Source organism: Thermobia domestica, chromosome 16 (genome assembly GCF_964235325.1).
Source record: "Thermobia domestica chromosome 16, izTheDome1.hap1.1, whole genome shotgun sequence".
In the NCBI taxonomy this organism is placed as follows: Eukaryota; Metazoa; Arthropoda; class Insecta; order Zygentoma; family Lepismatidae; genus Thermobia; species Thermobia domestica.
In genome coordinates, this window is record NC_137469.1 from 3782000 (window position 1) to 3803067 (window position 21068).

General features: G+C 35.4%; 1 protein-coding gene across 1 annotated transcript in view; it reads left to right on the plus strand.

The window, feature by feature from the left end:
• Positions 1 to 14686, plus strand: part of pont (RuvB-like helicase pontin) — a 31368-nt gene extending 16682 nt beyond the window's left edge. The window contains exons 4-8 of the mRNA XM_081742084.1: positions 413 to 615; positions 2907 to 3075; positions 4853 to 5051; positions 8803 to 8997; positions 14233 to 14686. Coding sequence (XP_081598210.1) covers positions 413 to 615; positions 2907 to 3075; positions 4853 to 5051; positions 8803 to 8997; positions 14233 to 14392 — 926 coding nt within the window. The 3' untranslated portion in view covers positions 14393 to 14686. The remainder of the gene's footprint in view (positions 1 to 412; positions 616 to 2906; positions 3076 to 4852; positions 5052 to 8802; positions 8998 to 14232) is intronic.
• The last annotated feature ends 6382 nt before the right edge of the window (positions 14687 to 21068 follow it).

The following is a 21068-nucleotide window of genomic DNA, read 5'->3' on the forward strand; positions in this document are numbered from 1 at the left end:
ACTTTTGCGCCCCCTCCTAATCCAGCGCCCGGGACAGAAACCCCGTCCCCCCTTAGTTACGTCACTGTAAACCGATGCCGGAGATCTTTACTTAAGGTTGGTATATCCAGTTAATGGAAGAGAGCAGTTACAAGGTAAGCCACATTTCTTATGAACACGCACCCTATAGCTTCAATAAGAGATATAGAATATTTTACATTATACCTGTTTGAGATTCTTAATTATAGTATGTAATGAGCAGTTCATTTGGATTTTATTTTTTCTGTCTTTCTTGGACTTGCAGACCATAGTTTGAGAAACGCTGCCCTATACTTTTGTCTCGAGTTTCTGGTAGAAAATAATGCCAACCTTATATATACAGAACATCGTGTGTATTTGTAAAAATGTAATATGATTGTTTGTGTATTGCTAGGCTATGGAAAGACTGTGAGCCATATAATAATTGGTCTGAAGACAGCGAAGGGCACGAAGCAGTTGAAACTGGATCCCTCTATTTACGAATCTCTGCAGAAGGAGAAAGTAGAGACAGGTGACGTCATCTACATAGAAGCCAATAGCGGGGCAGTCAAGAGGCAGGGACGAAGCGACACTTTCGCCACGGAGTTTGATTTAGAAGTAAGTGTGTAGAGATACGAATAGAGTTGTTTGTGCTGGAACACTACACTGAGTGTCATCTTAGAGGTGTGATTTCCCCTAGAGTTCAGATTCGAAATAAAAGATTGTCGCAGAAAATTTTATTCTTATTTCCCTAGGCAGCCCCAAATTACAAGAACCGTTCGCGTGAAATTGGAATTTACGTTGTACAGGATGCTATCGGTGACGAAATCAGGAAACGGTCATGAAAGTCAAGAAATTTAGCTTTTGGGTGACGATTTTTTTTAAATCTGTACAAATATAAGTATAGACTGGAAAATTTTGTTCTATCAGAGGTCAAAATTTACCACCAAAAATGTCTATGTTCGGCTTTAGACGCTACCAAATCGCAAACAAAGCACTCTTATATCGCATGCATGAAAATTTGGCTCAATTCGCACCCAAATTGGCTCTTGAAAATGTTACTAAATTTTATGGTTTGGAAAAGAAAAGGTTACGAAATTTCAGTTTGGAATTTCAGTAGACACCCTGTTGTAGGTCTGTAAAAAGAGAAAATTATAAACAGTAAATAACTTTTTTTTTTTTTTTTTTTTTTTTTTCATTTCATGTATCTTCCGTTCACTAAGATACGGATAGACTCGAAGGTACATCTTTTGACTCGGTAAGATGAAGGAACAATCTTAATGCTTCCATTGTATGTCAGAATTATTTGATACTGATGTGCAGTGAAGTGGTAGGTGTCGTCTCAGTTACGAAATCTCTTATATTTTAAAGGCAGTTCAGAAGATACATGAGCTCTTGTCTTGTTCTGAGAACCGGTTATAATGACACATCTCTCGAAAGTGGAGGTGATTGTGGATACTTTTTCAATTCTTACATATATTTTCTCCACTATTTGATTCGCACTTTGCTGAAGGTCATGTTCTCTACTAAACTAAAACTGTAATCACCAAATACACCCAGACTCTGGATCTCCCCCGAAACATGTCAACAAAAGATTCTTGGTTTCCTTATCAAGGAATTTCTTCAGAAAATTAAAGGTGCGAGACGAACTATACATTACTGTTGATTAACTTGTACTGCTTACAATAACTTAAGCATTTCCAGAAGCATTGTTTTAAAGAAATTCTCTCTGCAGATCTCCTATATCCTGCGAACGGACTTGTATCCTGTATATCAAGTGTTTGCAGTAATTAACGAAATATTGAGTAGGTCTCATCTGTTTCACCTGTGAATACAGTTTTAGTTTAGTGTTTAATATTATCCTATTAAACCATTTAGTAGTGTCATGTTCTCTACTCTTTAAACATCTACATCATTTCCTAATGTAGCAGTTGAGCCAATTTGATGCCTCATCAACAGGTTCTCTCCCCTGTGCATACCGTTGTACACCTTGCTCTTTTAAGATGGATAAAAGATAACATTTTTCCAAGGGTTCTAATTATTGCTTTTTTGAGAAAGGGTCCGTAGATTTGCCATTCTTTTCACCTCTTTGAAAATAACGGACTAACGAAGGTTATCATCAGAGTTTTGGCTTTATAACGGCCCAATTCTTAAGATTCTATGAAAAAACAACTTAATTGGCCTTGAAACATTGCTTATTATTGAGTGAATTGTCAAGTTATACAACGAGCGGTTAAATTACCTTGAGTCTATATGTTTAGGTGGACTGGATTTCTTTTAAACGCGATCCTACTCGTTAAATTTTGAAATCGGAGGCCTACCTTGAACCTGGCCTGTGTTAATTTAATATTCAAGTGTCCATGAATTTCATTCGAGTTTAACACAAGTGAGAACAAATATTTGTAAAATTTTCAGTTTCATACGATCGAAGGGGGTCATGGTGGCTCAGGTAGAGAGCTTATGTCTGGTGTGTGGGGACCCTGGTTTGATCCCCGCCCAAGTAAGTTTGTGGTGGACAACATCATGCCTGTGGGTTTTCTCCCACTTTCTCATTCCACCAATTCTTTCATTATCATTCACTTGCTTTAGTCGTCGTCTCCCTTAGCCTAAAAGCTGTAAATGTGGGACGTTAAACATTTCATTTGATTTCATAATCATACAATCGATAAAAAAAGAGGAACATAATATATTTCGAAACTTGCGTCCCCGAACCCAAATCTTCCAATATTTTGTAGCCTTAACCCGGGCTTGATCTGGACCCTGTGTAGCCTACTGATTCCCTTTGTTATTTTGTTAGTTCTAGTAAGGTACAGATTGAATTAGTAACCATTATTTTGTATTTTTTCTCTCATCCAGGGAATAGTACATTAAAAACAGTATCATAAGGGTAATGATTTTTTTCCCAACAGGCTGAAGAATATGTCCCGTTACCGAAAGGCGATGTCCATAAGAAGAAAGAAGTGATTCAGGATGTAACGCTGCATGATCTGGATGTAGCGAATGCAAGACCTCAAGGCGGACAAGATATTTTATCGATGATGGGACAGTTAATGAAACCAAAGAAAACAGAAATTACAGGTATTTAATTTCTAGTATTTATATTATATAATAGTCAGTTTCATGGCTCTGTGCTTAGTATTCTTGCTTCTATTCTCACCAGAACCCGGTGTTATTCATATTTTCTGACCTCGTAGTACTGTATAAATGTCTGTTATATACTGTATTGACGTTTCAAAAGTTTATTTCGGAAAAGAAAATCCAAAAATAAAAATATTTGCACACATTTTACGATAATCTTTATAGTGTCTAACTTAATTGCAAAAAGCATAGAATGATGTAGACTTTACATACATAGAATTTTAAAATAAACAAAACATTGACCTAAATTTTAAAAAGAAAATATATTTAAACTTACGCAAAAAATGAAAAAGTGACTGACTGGACCGGAGTACTCGAACCCGGGAGTCCGGATCCTGTCAGTCACTTTTTCACTCTTTGTGTTAGAATTCGCATTTATAGAGAATTTGGTGTTTAAAATAAATGTTGTTTCCTCCTTTCATTTATATATGTACAGTATGGCGCTAAATTCGTTGTACAAAAGCAGAGGAGTGATTCCTGAGAGTAAAACAAACAAAAACGTTCCTACAAACATAGGGTGAAAACCCCATCGTTTACGTCTTATAGGCTGCCGAAATCATGAAAAAATGAATTCTAAAGGTCCATATCTCCAAAACTATGAGACCTACTGTACTCGGGTCAAGACTTCACTTAGGAACTAGCATGTGCTCTATCCAAAAATACATGTTTCAGAATCCTAAGGTACTCACAAAACAATTTTTATGGAGGTAGTTGGAGAGTACTTTATATCATAGGCTCGTAGTCAAACTCCCTCTATAAAAATTGTTGTGGAAGCACCTCAGGATTCTGAAACACGCATTTTTGGATAGGGCACATACTAGTTCCTAAGTGAAGTCTTGACCCGAACAAGGTAGGTCCCATAGTTTTGGAGCTATGAACCTTTAAAATTAATTTTTTTATGTTTTCGGCAGCCTATAACACGTAAACGATGGGGTTTTCGCCCTATGTTTATAGGAACTTTTTTGTTTTGTTTTATTTTCAGGAATCACTCCTCTGCTTTTGTACAACGAATTTAGCGCCATACTGTATAATAAACTTACTTTATCTTTCATTAGTAAATGATAAGATTGATGTTAAAAAGTAGGCCTAAAAAAAATTCAAAACATATTGTTTTTGGTGTTTCAGAAAGTTCTTGGTAGATGAGTGCTTCTCCATGGCAAAGTTACTTTTTTATGAAAGCGTTAAAAGTCGAGCAGATCGTTCAAAAAAGTTATTCTTCGTTTTATTGTAGATGTTATTATTAGTATTTAACCACGCAGGACAGACCAGAGTTTACTGTACGGGTAAAATGGACACAGTATCTCAGATTGCCTAGCAATTAGACTGCGTGTATGTCAAATGATTATGTAAGCTTAGTCGCCTAGCAGATGATTTTGCCATCTGAAAGGTTAAATTTGTTTTATAGTACGAAAAGTATTTATTTGTTTATTTATACATATTTCTGAGCATTACCGGCATATGTGGCCTGGAGAAAAGGAATCGGCCTGGGACCTGTATGTTTGGTACCATCTCGGTATTTGCCTAGTGCGAATAAGGAGTACCCAGGAAGATCTCAGCCAGGGTGGCTGGCGTGAAAAATCTGTTAGACCTTTTCGAACGAGTGTCCCTACCGGGAATGGAACTCAGGACTGCTCATAATAAAGATAAGAGCGTTAGGAGCTACACTACGCGGGGCCATTAGTTCAGAAACTTATTGTCTCTTTTTTTTCTTTCCTAGACAAATTACGTAAAGAAATCAACAAGGTAGTGAATAAATACATAGACCAAGGAATAGCAGAACTTGTGCCTGGAGTATTGTTCATTGATGAGGTTCACATGTTAGACATTGAATGCTTCACATACTTACACAGAGCGCTGGAGAGTGCCATAGCTCCCATTGTTATATTTGCTACAAATAGAGGAAGATGCGTCGTAAGGTAAGTTTTCTCTCTATATTTTAACCTGTAGGTTAACTAGTAAAGGTAAGTTTTCTCTCTATATTTTAACCTGTAGGTTAACTAGTTAAGATAAGTTTTCTCTCTATATTTTAACCTGTGGGTTAACTAGTTAAGGTAAGTTTTCTCTCTATATTTTAACCTGTAGGTTAACTAGTAAAGGTAAGTTTTCTCTCTATATTTTAACCTGTAGGTTAACTAGTAAAGGTAAGTTTTCTCTCTATATATTAACCTGTAGGTTAACTAGTTAAGATAAGTTTTCTCTCTATATTTTAACCTGTGGGTTAACTAGTTAAGGTAAGTTTTCTCTTTATATTTTAACCTGTAGGTTAACTAGTAAAGGTAAGTTTTCTCTCTGTATTTTAACCTGTAGGTTAACTAGTAAAGGTAAGTTTTCTCTCTATATTTTAACCTGTAGGTTAACTAGTAAAGGTAAGTTTTCTCTCTATATTTTAACCTGTAGGTTAACTAGTAAAGGTAAGTTTTCTCTATATTTTAACCTGTAGGTTAACTAGTAAAGGTAAGTTTTCTCTCTATATTTTAACCTGTGGGTTAACTAGTTAAGGTAAGTTTTCTCTCTATATTTTAACCTGTAGGTTAACTAGTAAAGGTAAGTTTTCTCTCTATATTTTAACCTGTAGGTTAACTAGTAAAGGTAAGTTTTCTCTATATTTTAACCTGTAGGTTAACTAGTAAAGGTAAGTTTTCTCTCTATATTTTAACCTGTGGGTTAACTAGTTAAGGTAAGTTTTCTCTCTATATTTTAACCTTTAGGTTAACTAGTTAAGGTAAGTTTCCTCTCTATATTTTAACCTGTAGGTTAACTAGTTAAGGTAAGTTTCTCTCTCTCTCTCTCTCTCTCTCGTTTAACCTGTAAGTTAACTAGTTTTATGGGGCTACTAATAAGACTCCAACTGACCAAAGCAGTATATATATTTTTTAAAATTATATATATTTGTGTTGCAGTTTCGGCTATGTAACATAGCCTTCCTCAGACACATTATGAGAGAAATATTCCTCATATACATACTGAGAAATATTCCTCATTTAAAATATATATATACTGCTTTGATCAGTTGGAGTCTTATTATTAGTAATCTTAAATTTTCCAAAGCTACAATGAATAATTTACTAGTTTTATGGGGCGTAATATCATTGTTGTGAAATAATTGCTGGAAAGAAAATTAAGAAGTTCTAGGTTCATGGTACCCCTATTGTGTTCGGAGTTTTCATGGTTATCAAACGCAGAACAGAGCCAAAAGTTATTATTATTATTGTTCATCAACAAATATTGTTTGTAGCCCTTCTTGCTGGTTTAGCGGCTATTATGCGTGCTATTGATGCACAAGGCCTCAGGTTCAGTTCTTAGTGGGAGAACAGGAAACACACCAATTGCTTAGATTCCACCGTATAGAAGAGGTTTTGTCCTATAGATTCTCTGCTGATAAAGAATGTAAATAAGAATCAGACCATTCATCAATACAATTTCCCACGCCTACTAAGTTAATTTCGGTGTCTCAGTTCCAGGCTACCAATTTCTATCACTTCCGGTTTTAGTAGACTAATATCTTTTCTTGAGACGCTGAGTCGATTCCAATCGGTTGCTTGGTTCTGTCTGTCAGCATTTTTGTTCTATGACAATCAACGCTAAAACCGGAAATGGAAAAACTTCTACCACTGCGTTTGATTAGAGAGTAGATGGAGCCATTGTTGGAACCTGGGTCAATTCCTAAATCCCGTTTCCCGAAATTTCTTACCGGTTTTGCTCCGATACATGTCGACAGACTGACATGGCCGTTTTGTAAGACTTCCGATACTTATGCATAGCGTAGTTTGGAAGTCTAAAAGCTGTTACGTTTACGCCTTTTCGTTATATGTGCAAGATCTATTGTAGATTATATCATGTATCACTAATGATAATGTAGATGAAAATATCTGTTGTTCAATGTGATATTTGATATAAAATGTTTGCATGTTTTTTAGAATAATTTCTGATACACCATTTGAGAATCTAAAACTATAGAAATTTCGTTCATTATGAGAAGTATTCCCCGTTCTACACTTTCCCGATTTGTAGATTTTTTTTAACTAGAAAAGCAGCAACTAAATGTTCAACTATAAATTAAGATATTGATTGTAATTTTCAAACCCGTATTTAGATAAGTGCTATTCTGTGTTCGAGCACAGGGCGGCAAAACTTTGGATTTCTTTTTAAGATTCACAATAAAGTAATATTTAAAACTAACAACCGCAGAGTCCCGCGCAAGCGTGAGAAAATGTGTGTTAATTCGCTCTAATTACAGTACTTATCTAATTAGCTAGCTTATCTGATTATTTTTAAAATGTCATCCTCTCCCACCCCCATCCCAAGGGGTGAGGATGAACTTAAACATCACGAAAACTGATACCGTTAAATTCAGTGACGTCGAAAACTATGAATTCAATACTAATATCTGTCGTTTTCGATATGACCTTGAAGTTGAATTGGATTAAAACTCATTATTCATTTCAGCGACACCAAAAACTGTGAATTCAACTCTAATATAGGTCGTTTTCGGAGAGCGGCAAATTATTTAGAGCACAGGGGCGCACAATACATAAATACGGACCTGGTAATATCTGCTAATTTAACGCTGAAAATACCTGTGTTTTCTAGTTCAGTGACCCTGTCTATCATGCAGACCTTTTTGTTTGTAACAATGTACTTGCTTGTGATTCGTTCTGCTTTGCGTTTGGTGTATGTGCGCCTTCAAATTTAATGTGTTGAAACCAAGGAAAGGGAAAGTAAAGGCAAAGCACCAGAACAAAGGAAACACTGAAAATGCAGAGTTGGCAGTAACAATTACTGTTTCTCATTAGATGTATTTAAAACCTAAATACTTTTATAATTTTTCCCATTATACAAGAAAATTACAAGTAAATGTTACGTTTTAAGTAAGTCTGAATTTTAAAATCTGTACAACTTTAAAAATGAAAGTGATTATGTTTGTGACTTCATATCCCTTGAACCACCGGACCGATATCGATCAAATTTTCAATATAGATTAGGTTTGGGCCTGGAATTATTTATTTTTTTTTTCATTTGACGGTGTAACTTAGGGGAAGATGTTTTAAAATGATCGGAAGTGACCTATATTAGTGTCGAATCCATAGTTTTCTGGTTGCTGAGATTGAACAGTGACACTTCCGATGCCGTTTAAATCCAAAATTCAGCTCTTTATGTCCAAAACGAAATGTATTCTCCCCGTGCGAAGAATAAGTGTTTGCTAGTAATAAATAATATTCCGTGCCTATGTTTCAAGATTTTTTCCTTTGTGTTTTTCTTCCTAACTGGGTGTTCTTTCCCATTCACAAGTAACGACACTAATGCCAAGCTAGGGGCCGCGGTGTCTCAGTGGTGGAGCGTTCACCTCTTGTGCTTGGGGTTCCTGGTTCGATCCCAGCTCGCGCCAAGGGAACCTTGTGGTGGACAGACACTGTGTGCGTGGGTTTCCCCGGTTTTCTCCCGTTTCCTCCCACTTTCTTCATTTCACCATTTCACACATTTCTTATCATCACCGTCTCCTTTAGCCTAACCGGCATAATCGTGGAACGTAAAACTCAAAATTTCATTTTATTATAATTCCAGGCAATTTACATGAACGTGTCATTTTACGTTAATCTCATTGTAGTGTTTAATATTTATGCTGAAATCTTTGTACATCTGTTCACTGTTTCTTATTGTCTGCCATAGGGGAACTGAGGACATTGTATCGCCACATGGAGTTCCTTTAGATCTGTTGGACAGGCTATTAATCATCCGAACGTTGCCTTATTCTCGTCCAGAGATGGAGCAGATTCTTCACTTGCGAGCACAAACGGAGGGCATACAAATCGAGGAAGAGGCGCTCTCTGTTCTTGGGGAAGTTGGATCTCGTACCACTTTACGGTAAGGTTCCGTGATGAAATCGACCATCAAAGTAAGAAACAATCTTAGTCATAGTGAAACGTGTTTATTATTATCGTATTTTACGGACTGCAAGACCCACTTTAATTTTTAAGCAATTTAAAAAAAATACTGTAACATTTTTACCATTTTTATTATTAGATTGCAAAGCCAGACTTAAAAAAAATCTTAGTCTATAAAATCCCCGCAAACTCATGTTCGTCGCATCGGTGCACTGCTGCTTCCAGTTGAATCCAATGTTGCCAGATAGTGATAGGTTTCCCGCGGCACCGAATATATTGCCATTTCTAAGACTGGCGGGAATTTTAATCAAACACGGACATTTTTATATTAATTTTAGTATAAGACGCACCTGAATTTTGGAGGCAATTTTTCGAAGAAAAAAGTGCTTAAAAGTCCATAAAATATGGTAGTAATTTATTTTTTAATTATCTACTCCTGGGTGTACTATAATCTGAAAGGGATTCTTTGCAAATGGGACGTCAATGCACTTGGATTTCGCAACCTAGAACACCGAAAAGTACCTAATAAAATATCACTTCGTTGAATCTGATGCCATATACATTTATGATTAACTTTACTTTGGACATGGAAAGGAGAAAGGAATTAATAATTAGGATGAAAATTAGAAAATATCCAGAAATAGCGTACACACTTTAGGACTACGAAGAACAAGGTTGTTCACTTCGCAAATCAAATTATTGTATAACATTGAAAGCAGGCTCATAGCAAAAGGGCTTAGCTCGTCCTGTGAGTATCTTCAGCCCTCTCGAAAAAATTTTCAGTTACTTGTTTAGGTAAATATATGTTAAAAAGGTAAGAAATCAAAATTCGTATAACTTACCTCGTTGAAGGAGGGAAAAAAAGTTGTGAGGCGGATCTGACCCATTGTTCCCTTGAGGGACAATTTTAGAATGGTTGCTCTTGTTTCATGTAGATTTCCGTTCTTATTCTACTGGTCAGAGAAAACGCAGGGAAAATGGTGCAGGTCAGGCAACTTCAGGGAAATTTTATAAAATATATTTTTTCTAACATTAATTATACACCAATTTCAGCTTAGCCAACCATTATAATACCTATTTATGGAAGGTAAGTGTAATGTACGTTTGAGCAATTACTATTTGTCTCTAATGCATAATTATTTATTTTTAATAATGGTAATAAGTAAAATTTTTAATAAACAAAATAATGGAGTAAAAAATTAATAATAAATAATTTAATTTGTAAAGTTTTAATGTTAAAATAAAATTTTTAATTTTTTTTAAAAATCAGTAGTATTTATATATTTTTTATTAATATTTTATTTATTATGTTTATTAATATTTTTATACATTTTTTGCGTTTTTTAAATTTTAAAAGTAATAGCCGGTTATTTGCATTGTAAAAGTTAAAGCATTTTAATTTTTTTATTAAATTATAAATTAAAAAAAAATAAACTGCTTTTACTTTATACATTATTTTATATACAATTAAGAATTTAATTAAATATTTTGTTTAATTATACATTGTAATACATAATAATAGAATAAATGTTATATATATTTTCACCGTTATTTATTAATTATTTATATGTCAACGTCATCCGACACCTATGAAAGTCAGGGAATTTCCTTCCGAAGGTCAAGGAAAGTCAGGGAAATAGATTTCTCCAGATCAGTAGGAACCCTGTTATTGACTAAACATTGCCTCCTTGCATCGTTGAACGTGGGATGAATTAGCTGAGTTCAGTGTCGTTTATCAGCACCGAGGCTGCATGAAACGTAGATCTACACTGAGTTTTCTGGCATGTACTTACATTATATTTTAGTAGTTCTATACGATATTTTTCGATACAAAATAACCGTGGCGATAAACCTGTAGATGTGTAGTAAATTTAATATTCCTGTATAGATCCTACCTAGTTTTCTTTTATCGCAATTAAATGAGGAAGACAATGCGTTGCATTGGCAACATTGCCAAGGCATTGTAAGTGGGCGTCTGCTACGATCCTCCTATGTCTTGTGTGCAAAATACAAGTTGTGACAGGAAAAGAGCAGCGTTCTGTTTCTTGTTCATTGTTTCGTCAAAATCGTCAGTGTGTAACAGATCTCAATACAATACGCTTGCCGCTGTCCCTGATCATAACTGTATAGCACGTTCAGTACTGTGTTCGTAGATCGTTCTTGGGGTATGCTTAATGAGTTCATGGAACTCCGGCCTATCCAGCCTGCCCTTCCGCTACATTAGGCCAGATACTCGACACTCTACTGCACTAATTTTGCTTCGGAATGTAAATAATGCAACCCATTTCCCTCGTAACAAATTTAGAAAGAATCAGAAAATCTTCGACAGTATACTGACTGGTACATTTGTCATCAGAATGGGGTTTCTACTGACCTGGAATTTATCTTTATACTTAGAAAAAGCCTGGAAGTTAACAACAAATTTTTCTCAGTCTTACCTTTTTCAGTACATAATAGAAAAATCCTCACTTTTCTTAAAGGTTTATGTTTTGTGCGTTGATTGGCGACCACGGGGATACCTGAACTGAGTTCTGTCACTGCCTCCACTTGCTACTGACAGACTTCTTATTTTTTACACTTCCTTTGGTAGAGTTCCCATAGACCTAGAAAGTGTTTAGATGGAATTTCTATCCATATTTTATGTGGCAGTTCGAAAACATTTTTTGCTACATTGCAAATTTAGAAATCAGGGAAATATTGGAAAAGGAAATTTTACGAAAAAGTAAAGGGCCAGTTAGGGAAAATGGTACTTTAACTCGAATTTTACGTTTTGCCTATTTGTTAAGATAATCCGATAATTGAAACGCGAGAGGTATATTATCAAGGGATATGAACCACACGTTAGTTAAAGGTAAGAAGTCTGATTGCTTTTTCAGTTACTGCACATTTTTCTCAGCTGACCTTCTGGTAGAGGATATTAACCCGGGAACGGTCGAGTGTTGATTTGTAACGCGAACAATCGAGAGGTGAGCGCGGCGCTCACTTACAATATAGTTGTCTCTATAGCTGTTTATGACTGCATATATGGAATTTATTTTGAACACATTTATATATGTTGAATTTTGTGATTTATTATTATTATTTTCGCAAATAAAATTATAGTGCGTTTATATAAAACCATTTCTTATATCTATTTTTATTATCAAAGATTTTTTGAAATTAATTCCTTAAACAATAGACTTTGTTGATTATCGTTATCACATAAAGATTACTTTTTTATTATCATTATCACACAAGTATTACGTTTTTAAATATGTACACTCATGTCCAAAATTATTGTCGTATATCTATACCTGTCTTCTTGTAAGAATATCATTTGATAATGATTTTGCAGGGTACTTTTAATACTGTTACTATGTATATAATCGGGAAATGTATATTTATTGTAAATTTCATAGGAAAAGAATTATAAATACGAAAATTAGAATGAGTAAAACAAAATCTTCCTAATTGGACAAGACAGTTCTATTTTCGTTTTATTGTTCTTATTTACTGCTCGTTTGACATGAAATTTTCCACACACATGTCTTTGCCGACTATACACATACAACATTATAAGAGAAACAGGGCGAGTTCGTTATCAAATTATATTCTTGCAACAACATATTTATAAACATGCGACAATAATTTTGGACATGAGTGTACATAATTAAAGCGGGGTTTCAGTATATGCTCTTCATATGTTCATAGTATTCATAATTTAAGTTTGAAATTTGTAATGAAATGTAAGATATAAATATCTTAGTGTAAACACTCTATTTATGCCTCTCGGTACATAGTATTTCAATAAGACACTGTTCTACTCCATGTCTCATCATTAGAGCAACCCACATTATGCTTTATTTTTTGTTTAATTGTGCTTTATTTTTTCCAAATTATGCTTTATTATGAATTTCAATCATTGTTTTACATTAATTGTGTATAATGTGTGTAATCGTGTTTAATATTTACTATACATTAAATATTCTAAATATCTTCATCTATTTTATGCAACCAGTTTCTTTCATATTTAACGGACTTTCTAGTTAATGCACTGTAAAGAGATATGCTTACTTGAGTCAGTTTTTCTATCATTTGTGTGCGCCTTAAAGATGCATATGGACATATACAGAAATGGAAAGTAAAAGATGCCACCAAAATGCACAGAAAGTGCTCAAGTTCAAGAGGTACACATAACAATATAGTGTGAAGTTCTTGTGTACTATTCATTGTTGGCGGAGTGTTTTCTTCATCTTTTCCTTTTCTCCACATTAAAGAATTACACCGAAAAGGTTACAGAAATAAAAATAAGCTTTTCATTGTTGCATTGTTATGTTCTCAATGACATAAGGTGCATTGTAAATATTGGTTTAAAAAAAATATTAATACAGTATGTTAAACTTGCAGTTAGAGAATTTTTCAAGAATTATGGTATATATTTTAAATTATGCTTTATTTCCTAAAACTATGCTTTATTATGCTTTTAAAATTAGTTTCTTCTGGACCCTTAGACAGCCACAACCATGTTCAAGGTACCAACCATTTATGTAAAATGCTATTATGCTTTTGGGTTGCCCTACTCATCATTGTCTTGATGTCACCCATTACACTTCCAGCAGATACTGAGGTAACACATCGTACAGTTTTTTAAAGCCATAACTGAATTTGCTCCTTGTTGTTGCCCATGATCTCGGAAAAGTCACTCACGCCGTCGGTCGACAGGTGAGCGTGGCACTCACAAATTATGCAGTCACATACATAACGCCAATGCTACTCTAAATGAAGAAAATGAAAAAGTGACACTTGACTCCCACACACTACACATATCAAAAGACAGCTAGACGGCGCCTCAGGTCTGTGACCTTACGAGGGCGGCTTTCAAATGAAAACAGAAACAAGAAGGAGCGCTGCGCTCACCTGTCGGCCGTTCCTGGGTTTAATAGTAACAACCTTTCTTTATTATTATTTAAAAAAAAAAAAAAAAAAAAAAGGACCTGGAAAATAATATAAATAGACCTGGAAAAATCCTGGAATTTAAAAACAAAAATCTAGTAGATACCCTGGATTTGAATCCATATGATGATTCTGATTAAAATAAAGCAAGTAAAAATACATTAAATTAATAGGGTTAGCCTTAGCCTCGTAATTCTTTTCGTCGCTGAAATAACTTAGTAATAGAAATAATGGACGAAAAATAGCAACAAATTGTAATTTACTTTGTATCTTTCTCTTACAGTTACGCAGTCCAACTGTTGACGCCGTCTGCTCTGACCGCCCGTGTCAATGGACGCCAAACAATTACTAAGGACGACGTCCAAGAAATTGGGGAATTATTTTTAGATGCCAAGTCATCGGCTAAAATCCTTAGCCAGCATCAAGATAAATACATGAAATAATCAAATCTGCTTCGGTTATTACAAACATTGGTTTTCTTTTAATTTAAAAGAAGAATAAAAAAAAACTTTGTGCGTTTGAGAGTATGGTGTTATGTGGTGAACGTTGTTTGAGTGTTTGACAGCTTCTTTGGTTTAAATTTTGTTTGGTCAAAGAAAGTTGCTAAACTGAGTGAGATTATGTAGTGGTGGAATTTGCGTAAATAATTCTCTACCCGGTATAGTTTGCACAATAAACCCATCTGAGTACTCATTACGTTAAAAATAAATAAATAAATAAATGTTGACAATTCTTGATTTTCTTGTATATATTATTAATTTTACTAATGCTTAAAGGAAGTGTTGTAGAATGAAATCTTTTAGAGTTTACGTCTGTCTCGGATAAAGAAGACGGATGATTAATGAAAGTGAATTAGTGTGAAAAAATTGGTGGAATGAGAATGTGGGAGAACTTCGAGAAAAGACACAGATACGATTTTGTCCACCACGAATTGACATGGGTCTGGGATCGAACCAGGGACCCTCGCATCATAGGTGATCCACCATGTTTCCCAGGCAGTGATGATTTCAGACTGTTTCCTTCGAGAGATTATTTTAATACGAGGGGGGTTATAAAAATGAAATGAAACGAAATCTTTCCGTTTACGTCCCACAATTGTCCTTTACGATAAGGCAGAGAATGATTATAAAGGAAATGATTGATGGAAGAATTGGTGGAATGAGAAAATGCGAAGAAACGGGAAAACTCACGGACACGATGTTGTCCACCACAAGCTTACTTAGTCGAGGTCGAATCAGGCAGCGGGGGGAGGGGGGGGGGTATAATAGTACAGTGGAGTCCCGGTGATCCGAACAAGTCCGGGAGGGTTTTTTTGTGGCGAAAATACAGAGTTTCAGGAAATTAATAACTAAAACAGGGTGTCTATCGGTCACAAAAGTCACGAAATCAGAAAACAGCCATGAAAGTTAAGAAAAAGTCACGAAATTTAGCTTTTGGGTCACGATTCTTTTCTTTATCTGTACAAATATAAGTACCGACTAGAAAATTTTGTTTCATAAGACATCAGATTCAGCACCAAAAATGTCTATCGTTGGCTGTACACGCTACTAAATCGCTAGCAAAGCACGCTTCTATCGCATGCATGAAAATTCGGCCTCATTTACATCCAAATTCCATCTTGAGAATGTTACAAAATTTTATGGTTTGGTAAAGAAAATGTCACGAAATTTTATTTTGAAATTTTAGTAGACACCCTGTAAATGGATGACAATATGTGCATAGTAAACTTTTATTAAATACAGTTTTTTTTTTTTTAATTATTAAGCCTTAAGCCACATTACGACAATTACACAAAGTTTGAAATTGAATAAAGGCATCAAGTTTTTCCAACATTTTAAACATTTTTCCAGTACAGTATATATACTGTAGTCGGAAAACATGTTTTGAAATACTATACGCTATATATTACAACACAATACACCCGCTTCAAACCAGGGTTGTAAAAACTTTTTTTTTTTTTTTTTTTTGAAAAAGAACAAAGCATGTGTTTAAAACATGAAAAAGGTGTTCAGAATGTTTTAATAAACACAGGAAAAAAAAAATGTTTTAAACATTTTGGACAGGTTAAAACACGATTTTGAATATATTTCAAAATCGTGTAATAACGTATTTCTTAAGACTTTTTTGCTTTTACAACCGATATTTTCATTTATTTTATTCTCGTTAAGACTATATACTGCGTTGGGTACAGAATATTTCGCTATAGATTAGTAATTCTCAACTTATTTCATATCACGACCCCCTTTTATTACATCCTCTTGCCAGTGACTCTCGTAAGTACATTATTGGTTGTAATAAGCTTTTTACGTAGATTTTAAAATTACTTATTATAAAGATTTCACATAATCTATCAATATACATGGCAAAACGAAAGTCCTCACCATTCTTGTGTATTGAGAACGGGAAACCGAACCACATGAGCTCCCGCCGGGAATCGAACCCGGGTCTCCCGCGCCTAAAAATCCAGAGTGTAAATGTTTATGAGTACATATTATACGTAAGGAGTTTTTTACAATTGATGAACGTATGCAAAAGGATAAATGCTACGTCAAGACGATATTAGATTGTATGCAAATTAATATTTTTCCGAGGGTTATGTGTATGTTGTGGTAGAGAACTTATACGGGTGAAATTCATACTTCCCTGGGAACAAAAATTCAATTTACACTGATCTGACTGATCTGTCTTGACGTGACATTTATCCGTTTCCATATGTTCATCAATTGTAGTCTTTTCATCCGTTCCCTCTTTAACCTTTTACCATACCATCCGTCATTTTCTCTGGACATAATTGATTCTTAAACAATTCGTAACGAGTTCAATTATTCTTCCTTTACCTTCTACGATTGCTAGCACTTTTTCATTGGTTTCCTGTGCTCCTCCGCGGCAAAATGTGGTTCTAGATTTCAATGGCGTAGCGCAGTTTTTTACTTAAGGGGAGCTTTTTCTAAATATTAAATGACGAATAAAAGCAAGATTGTTTGGTTCAAGTATTGTAAAAACAAGAAATAAAACATAGCTTACATTATTTGTTGTACACCAGACCAATGTTCTGACTTTTTGTGGTATAAATGCCACTGATATTTTTCCTCGAATATTGTTCAAGATCTCAACGTTTCAAGAAATGATACTTCATCGTATGGAGCCATAACGTTTTTACTGAAATGTCGAATAAATTCTTTAGTTTTTTTTTTTTAATTATTATTATTTTTAAACATAGAATCAGGTTTGGAGGACCATTTTGATTTATAGTTATTTTCTCTCTGAAATCGCTAATCAATTTTTGCCACTTACCAGTACGGAATCATTCAGTAATTCTTCATTATCTGTCACTGTACCAGAAGACATACATTACTGCTGCCTCATAGTCCATGCTAAGATGTGACTTTCCAACTCTCATACACAGCCGAACTTTTAACCATACAACCCATGTAAATAAATGCAATAAATACAACCCTTTTTACATATGCAGATGCTTACATATTCAATTTCCTCAGCACACTTCAATAATTAAAAGAATAATTCATTCACTTGCATTTCTACTATGAACGTCTCGTTATCACACTCTTCACGCGCCAAAAGCTTGCCTGTAACTACAAACTAACATCCAAGAGAATCTTGAGAAATTTTCCTTTCCGATATCCTGGCACAGGACGCTCGTGAAGTTACTGAAATTGAGTACCCGGACGCTCTTGCGAATAACAAGTGCTACACCGCGGGGTTTTGTAGTGAACAGTGTGTGCATAGTTTCCTCGTAGTTCTCCCGTTTTCTTTCACTTTCTCCATTCCACCATTATCACTTATTTCTCCCTTAGTCTCTGTGCATAATCGTGGAACTTTAAACTAAAAGAAAGTGCTACAACTCATCTTGCTACTTTAAAGTAATGAAATGTTAGCTGAAGTAATTTTGAATAATAAAATTTAAAAATATATTATTATTAACATTTCAGGGAAAGCGGCCGGAGGGTATTTGCATCGGACAGAAACCCGAATAGTCGATCGGATTCTACTTTTAAATAGCAGGACTTTTAATGTACACTCATGTCCAAAATGACTGTCACATATCTATAACTGTCTTCTTGTAGGAATATAATTTGATAATGATTTTGCAGAGTACTTTTAATACTGATACTATATATGTAATCGGGAAATGTATATTTGTGGTAAATTTCATAGGAAAATAATTATAAATACGAAAATTAGAGTGAGTAAAACAAAATGTTCCTAAATGGACAAGAAAAAATTATTTTCGTTTTATTCTTATTTACTGCTCTTTTGACATGAAATTTGTCACATACATGTCTTTGCCGATTATGCACATACTAATATTGTAAGAAATAACGGGCGAATTCGTTATCAAATTATATTCTTACAACGACATATTTATAGACATGCGACAATAATTTTAGACACAAGTGTACATCGGTGGTGAATGATGTTAAAACTCCCGCCAAGTAAGCTTTGAAGTGGACAAACACCACGTGTGTGGGTTTTCTTGGGCTTCTCCCGTTTCCCTTGTTTGATCGTTCCAGCACTTCGCTGAAGCGATATCAGAAACACTATTTTTACTAGATGAAGATTAATATTCAAACCGGAAGTGGTAATAGATTCCGGTTGCATTTAAGGAATAAAATCGGAAATGGAACATACTCTTGCCGTACTGAATCCATATAGAGAAACTGCTTCAGTTGAGTCTTTTTAAGGCAGAAATAAAACTTGTAAGTACTGGCAGAAGTACAATAACTAAGGAATACAGAAAGTAAGGAGTGTTCAATTCATTGTAATCTGAATTCCAGAAACGTACGACGAAGTCCACTTGTCCCTTCTGGGCCACCTTATTTAATGATTCGTCAAATCCAAGAGTGAACTGAGAGCACTTACTATATGTACCGTGTTATGCAAAAATGAACTAAGCGCCAAACTTTGAAAATCCACGTAAATGCGACGATTGGTTCCTGATAAGCATTAGAACGTTTTGCACAATCGAAAAGAGAGGAAAACTAACACCTTTCCAAAAATAGACAATTTCACTTTTCATTACGGCTACATTAATGCTGGACATAACCTTTATACGTAATTTTTTTAAAAGTATGAAATGGCGCTTAGTTCGTTTTTGCATAACACGGTACATATAAATCAAGAAGTTCTCTATGAAAGTATGGACCTAAACCATGTACAATTGAGTATCCAATCTTTGTTCTCTACAATTACATTGTAGATGTAATCTCACAGGAACAAATCAACACTTAATACGTTTGCACGTAATGAATGGTGCAGTTTTACGTACCACGGTTATGCCGGTTAGGCAAAAGGACACGGTGATTATGAGAAATGAAGAAAGTGGGAGGAAACCGAAGAACGCCGAGAAAACCCACGCACACGGTGTTTCTCCACCACAAAGTTCACTTGGTGCAACCTGGGATCGAACCAGGGACCCCAAGCAACAGAGGTGAACATTACCACTGAGCCACCGCAACCCCACAAACACTAAATGATTTCAGCCTTTGTGACCTGCTCTCGAAGTAGATACTTAATATTTGGAGTTTTTGTCTTAGACATTTCAGTGGATAAAGTTGCTGCAGTAGAGGAGCACGAATTGTTGGTGGTATCAAGTGTATGCTTGGAGGAAACACTGGTGGTGGCAATATTTAAAGTAATGGTACTACTCAACATGGAAGCAGTTCCATGTGATATCACATCTGTACAGCGAGTCCCACCTTTCACTAAGTGAATGAGTTTTAACGATGGCTTTCGACACTGTAACTATCTCATGGTACTTTTTCCCCCATTCATGTGGCTAGTTACAGCTTTTCCCCATATTGGTTAGAGAAAAAGAAGTTCTGCTGACCATCCAATATGTATAGAAATTGTCCTGAGATTGTGGTTTTAACCAACTGAAAAAAGGAGTCATTGAACGATGCTTTCCTTAATTTTGAGGCAGACATTTTGCATGCAAAGAAACTGTTACTGCAGTATTATTTTTGGATCAAAAGATCCAATATATTTGAGGCTAAGATTTTCTTGTACGCCTTATATCTGGAGAACTATATATAGTGTAGCCAAACCAAAACTATCATTCAACTCAATTGGATGTGCTTACTCCGTTAAAAATAAAATTTAAAAAAAAAAAAAAAACGAAAACGCGATATAGGGGCGGGGATTCTCGGTCTGATTTTCGCTTATAAAATCGATTATTCGAAATTTGCTACGGGCATACTTTAGTGTATGAGAAACATAGGGACGACAAAAGTGTTGGAAGTGGTCCCAATTAGCATCTATGCATGCCTGAATACATCTGTCCACCAACACATCAATCTCGCTCTCTTACAGGTCAAGCGATATGAGTGGTCAAAGTTTTTTGGAAAAGTAGCAAGCGGCGTCACCCTGCTGAAAATATCCATTACGAAGTCCCTCACCATTACACTCAAGGCATGTAACACATACGATTGGCATTTAACGACTCAATTACTCAGATGCACGTGTATGACCACGCAAGGACCAGAGACACTATAGAGCCAATTCCAATGTCATCACCATGCTTCTCGCACACAAAACGTACGTCCATATCAAATTTTACTACATTATACCTAGTTATATCATAAATACTGTCACCATACGTTTGGAGTGGCGCTGTAGGCATCCGGAGGGGTACAGTGCTGCCATCTGTGTATAAAGCGGAAGGTGCATGTAATGTGTGTGACTGTTCATGACATACGTTGATATTGTAATGAGTTCTGATGGAGTGGGACGATTACGAAAATCGTGTAGCAGTAATTGCACTACACAGGGTCGGGAAGACAGCAGGTGAGATTTTTCAACCTCCTGAAAACCCTACAAATCAACAAGAGATTCGTGTATCGCGCCACACAGCGATACACCGAGACTGGAACGGCAGCTGACCGCGCAAAGAGTGGCAGACCACGAACAGTACGAACCCCGCAAGTCCAGAAAAGCAGTCGTAGCAAGAATTCGAAAAAATCCTGTTCGAACACAAAGTATGATGGCTGTTGAGATGAACATCAGCAGAAATTCCATGTCTCGTGTGTTCAGGAGTGGCCTACATTTACGGGCGTATAAGATGCGGACTGGTCACTTTCTGACCCAAACATTAATGTCGCA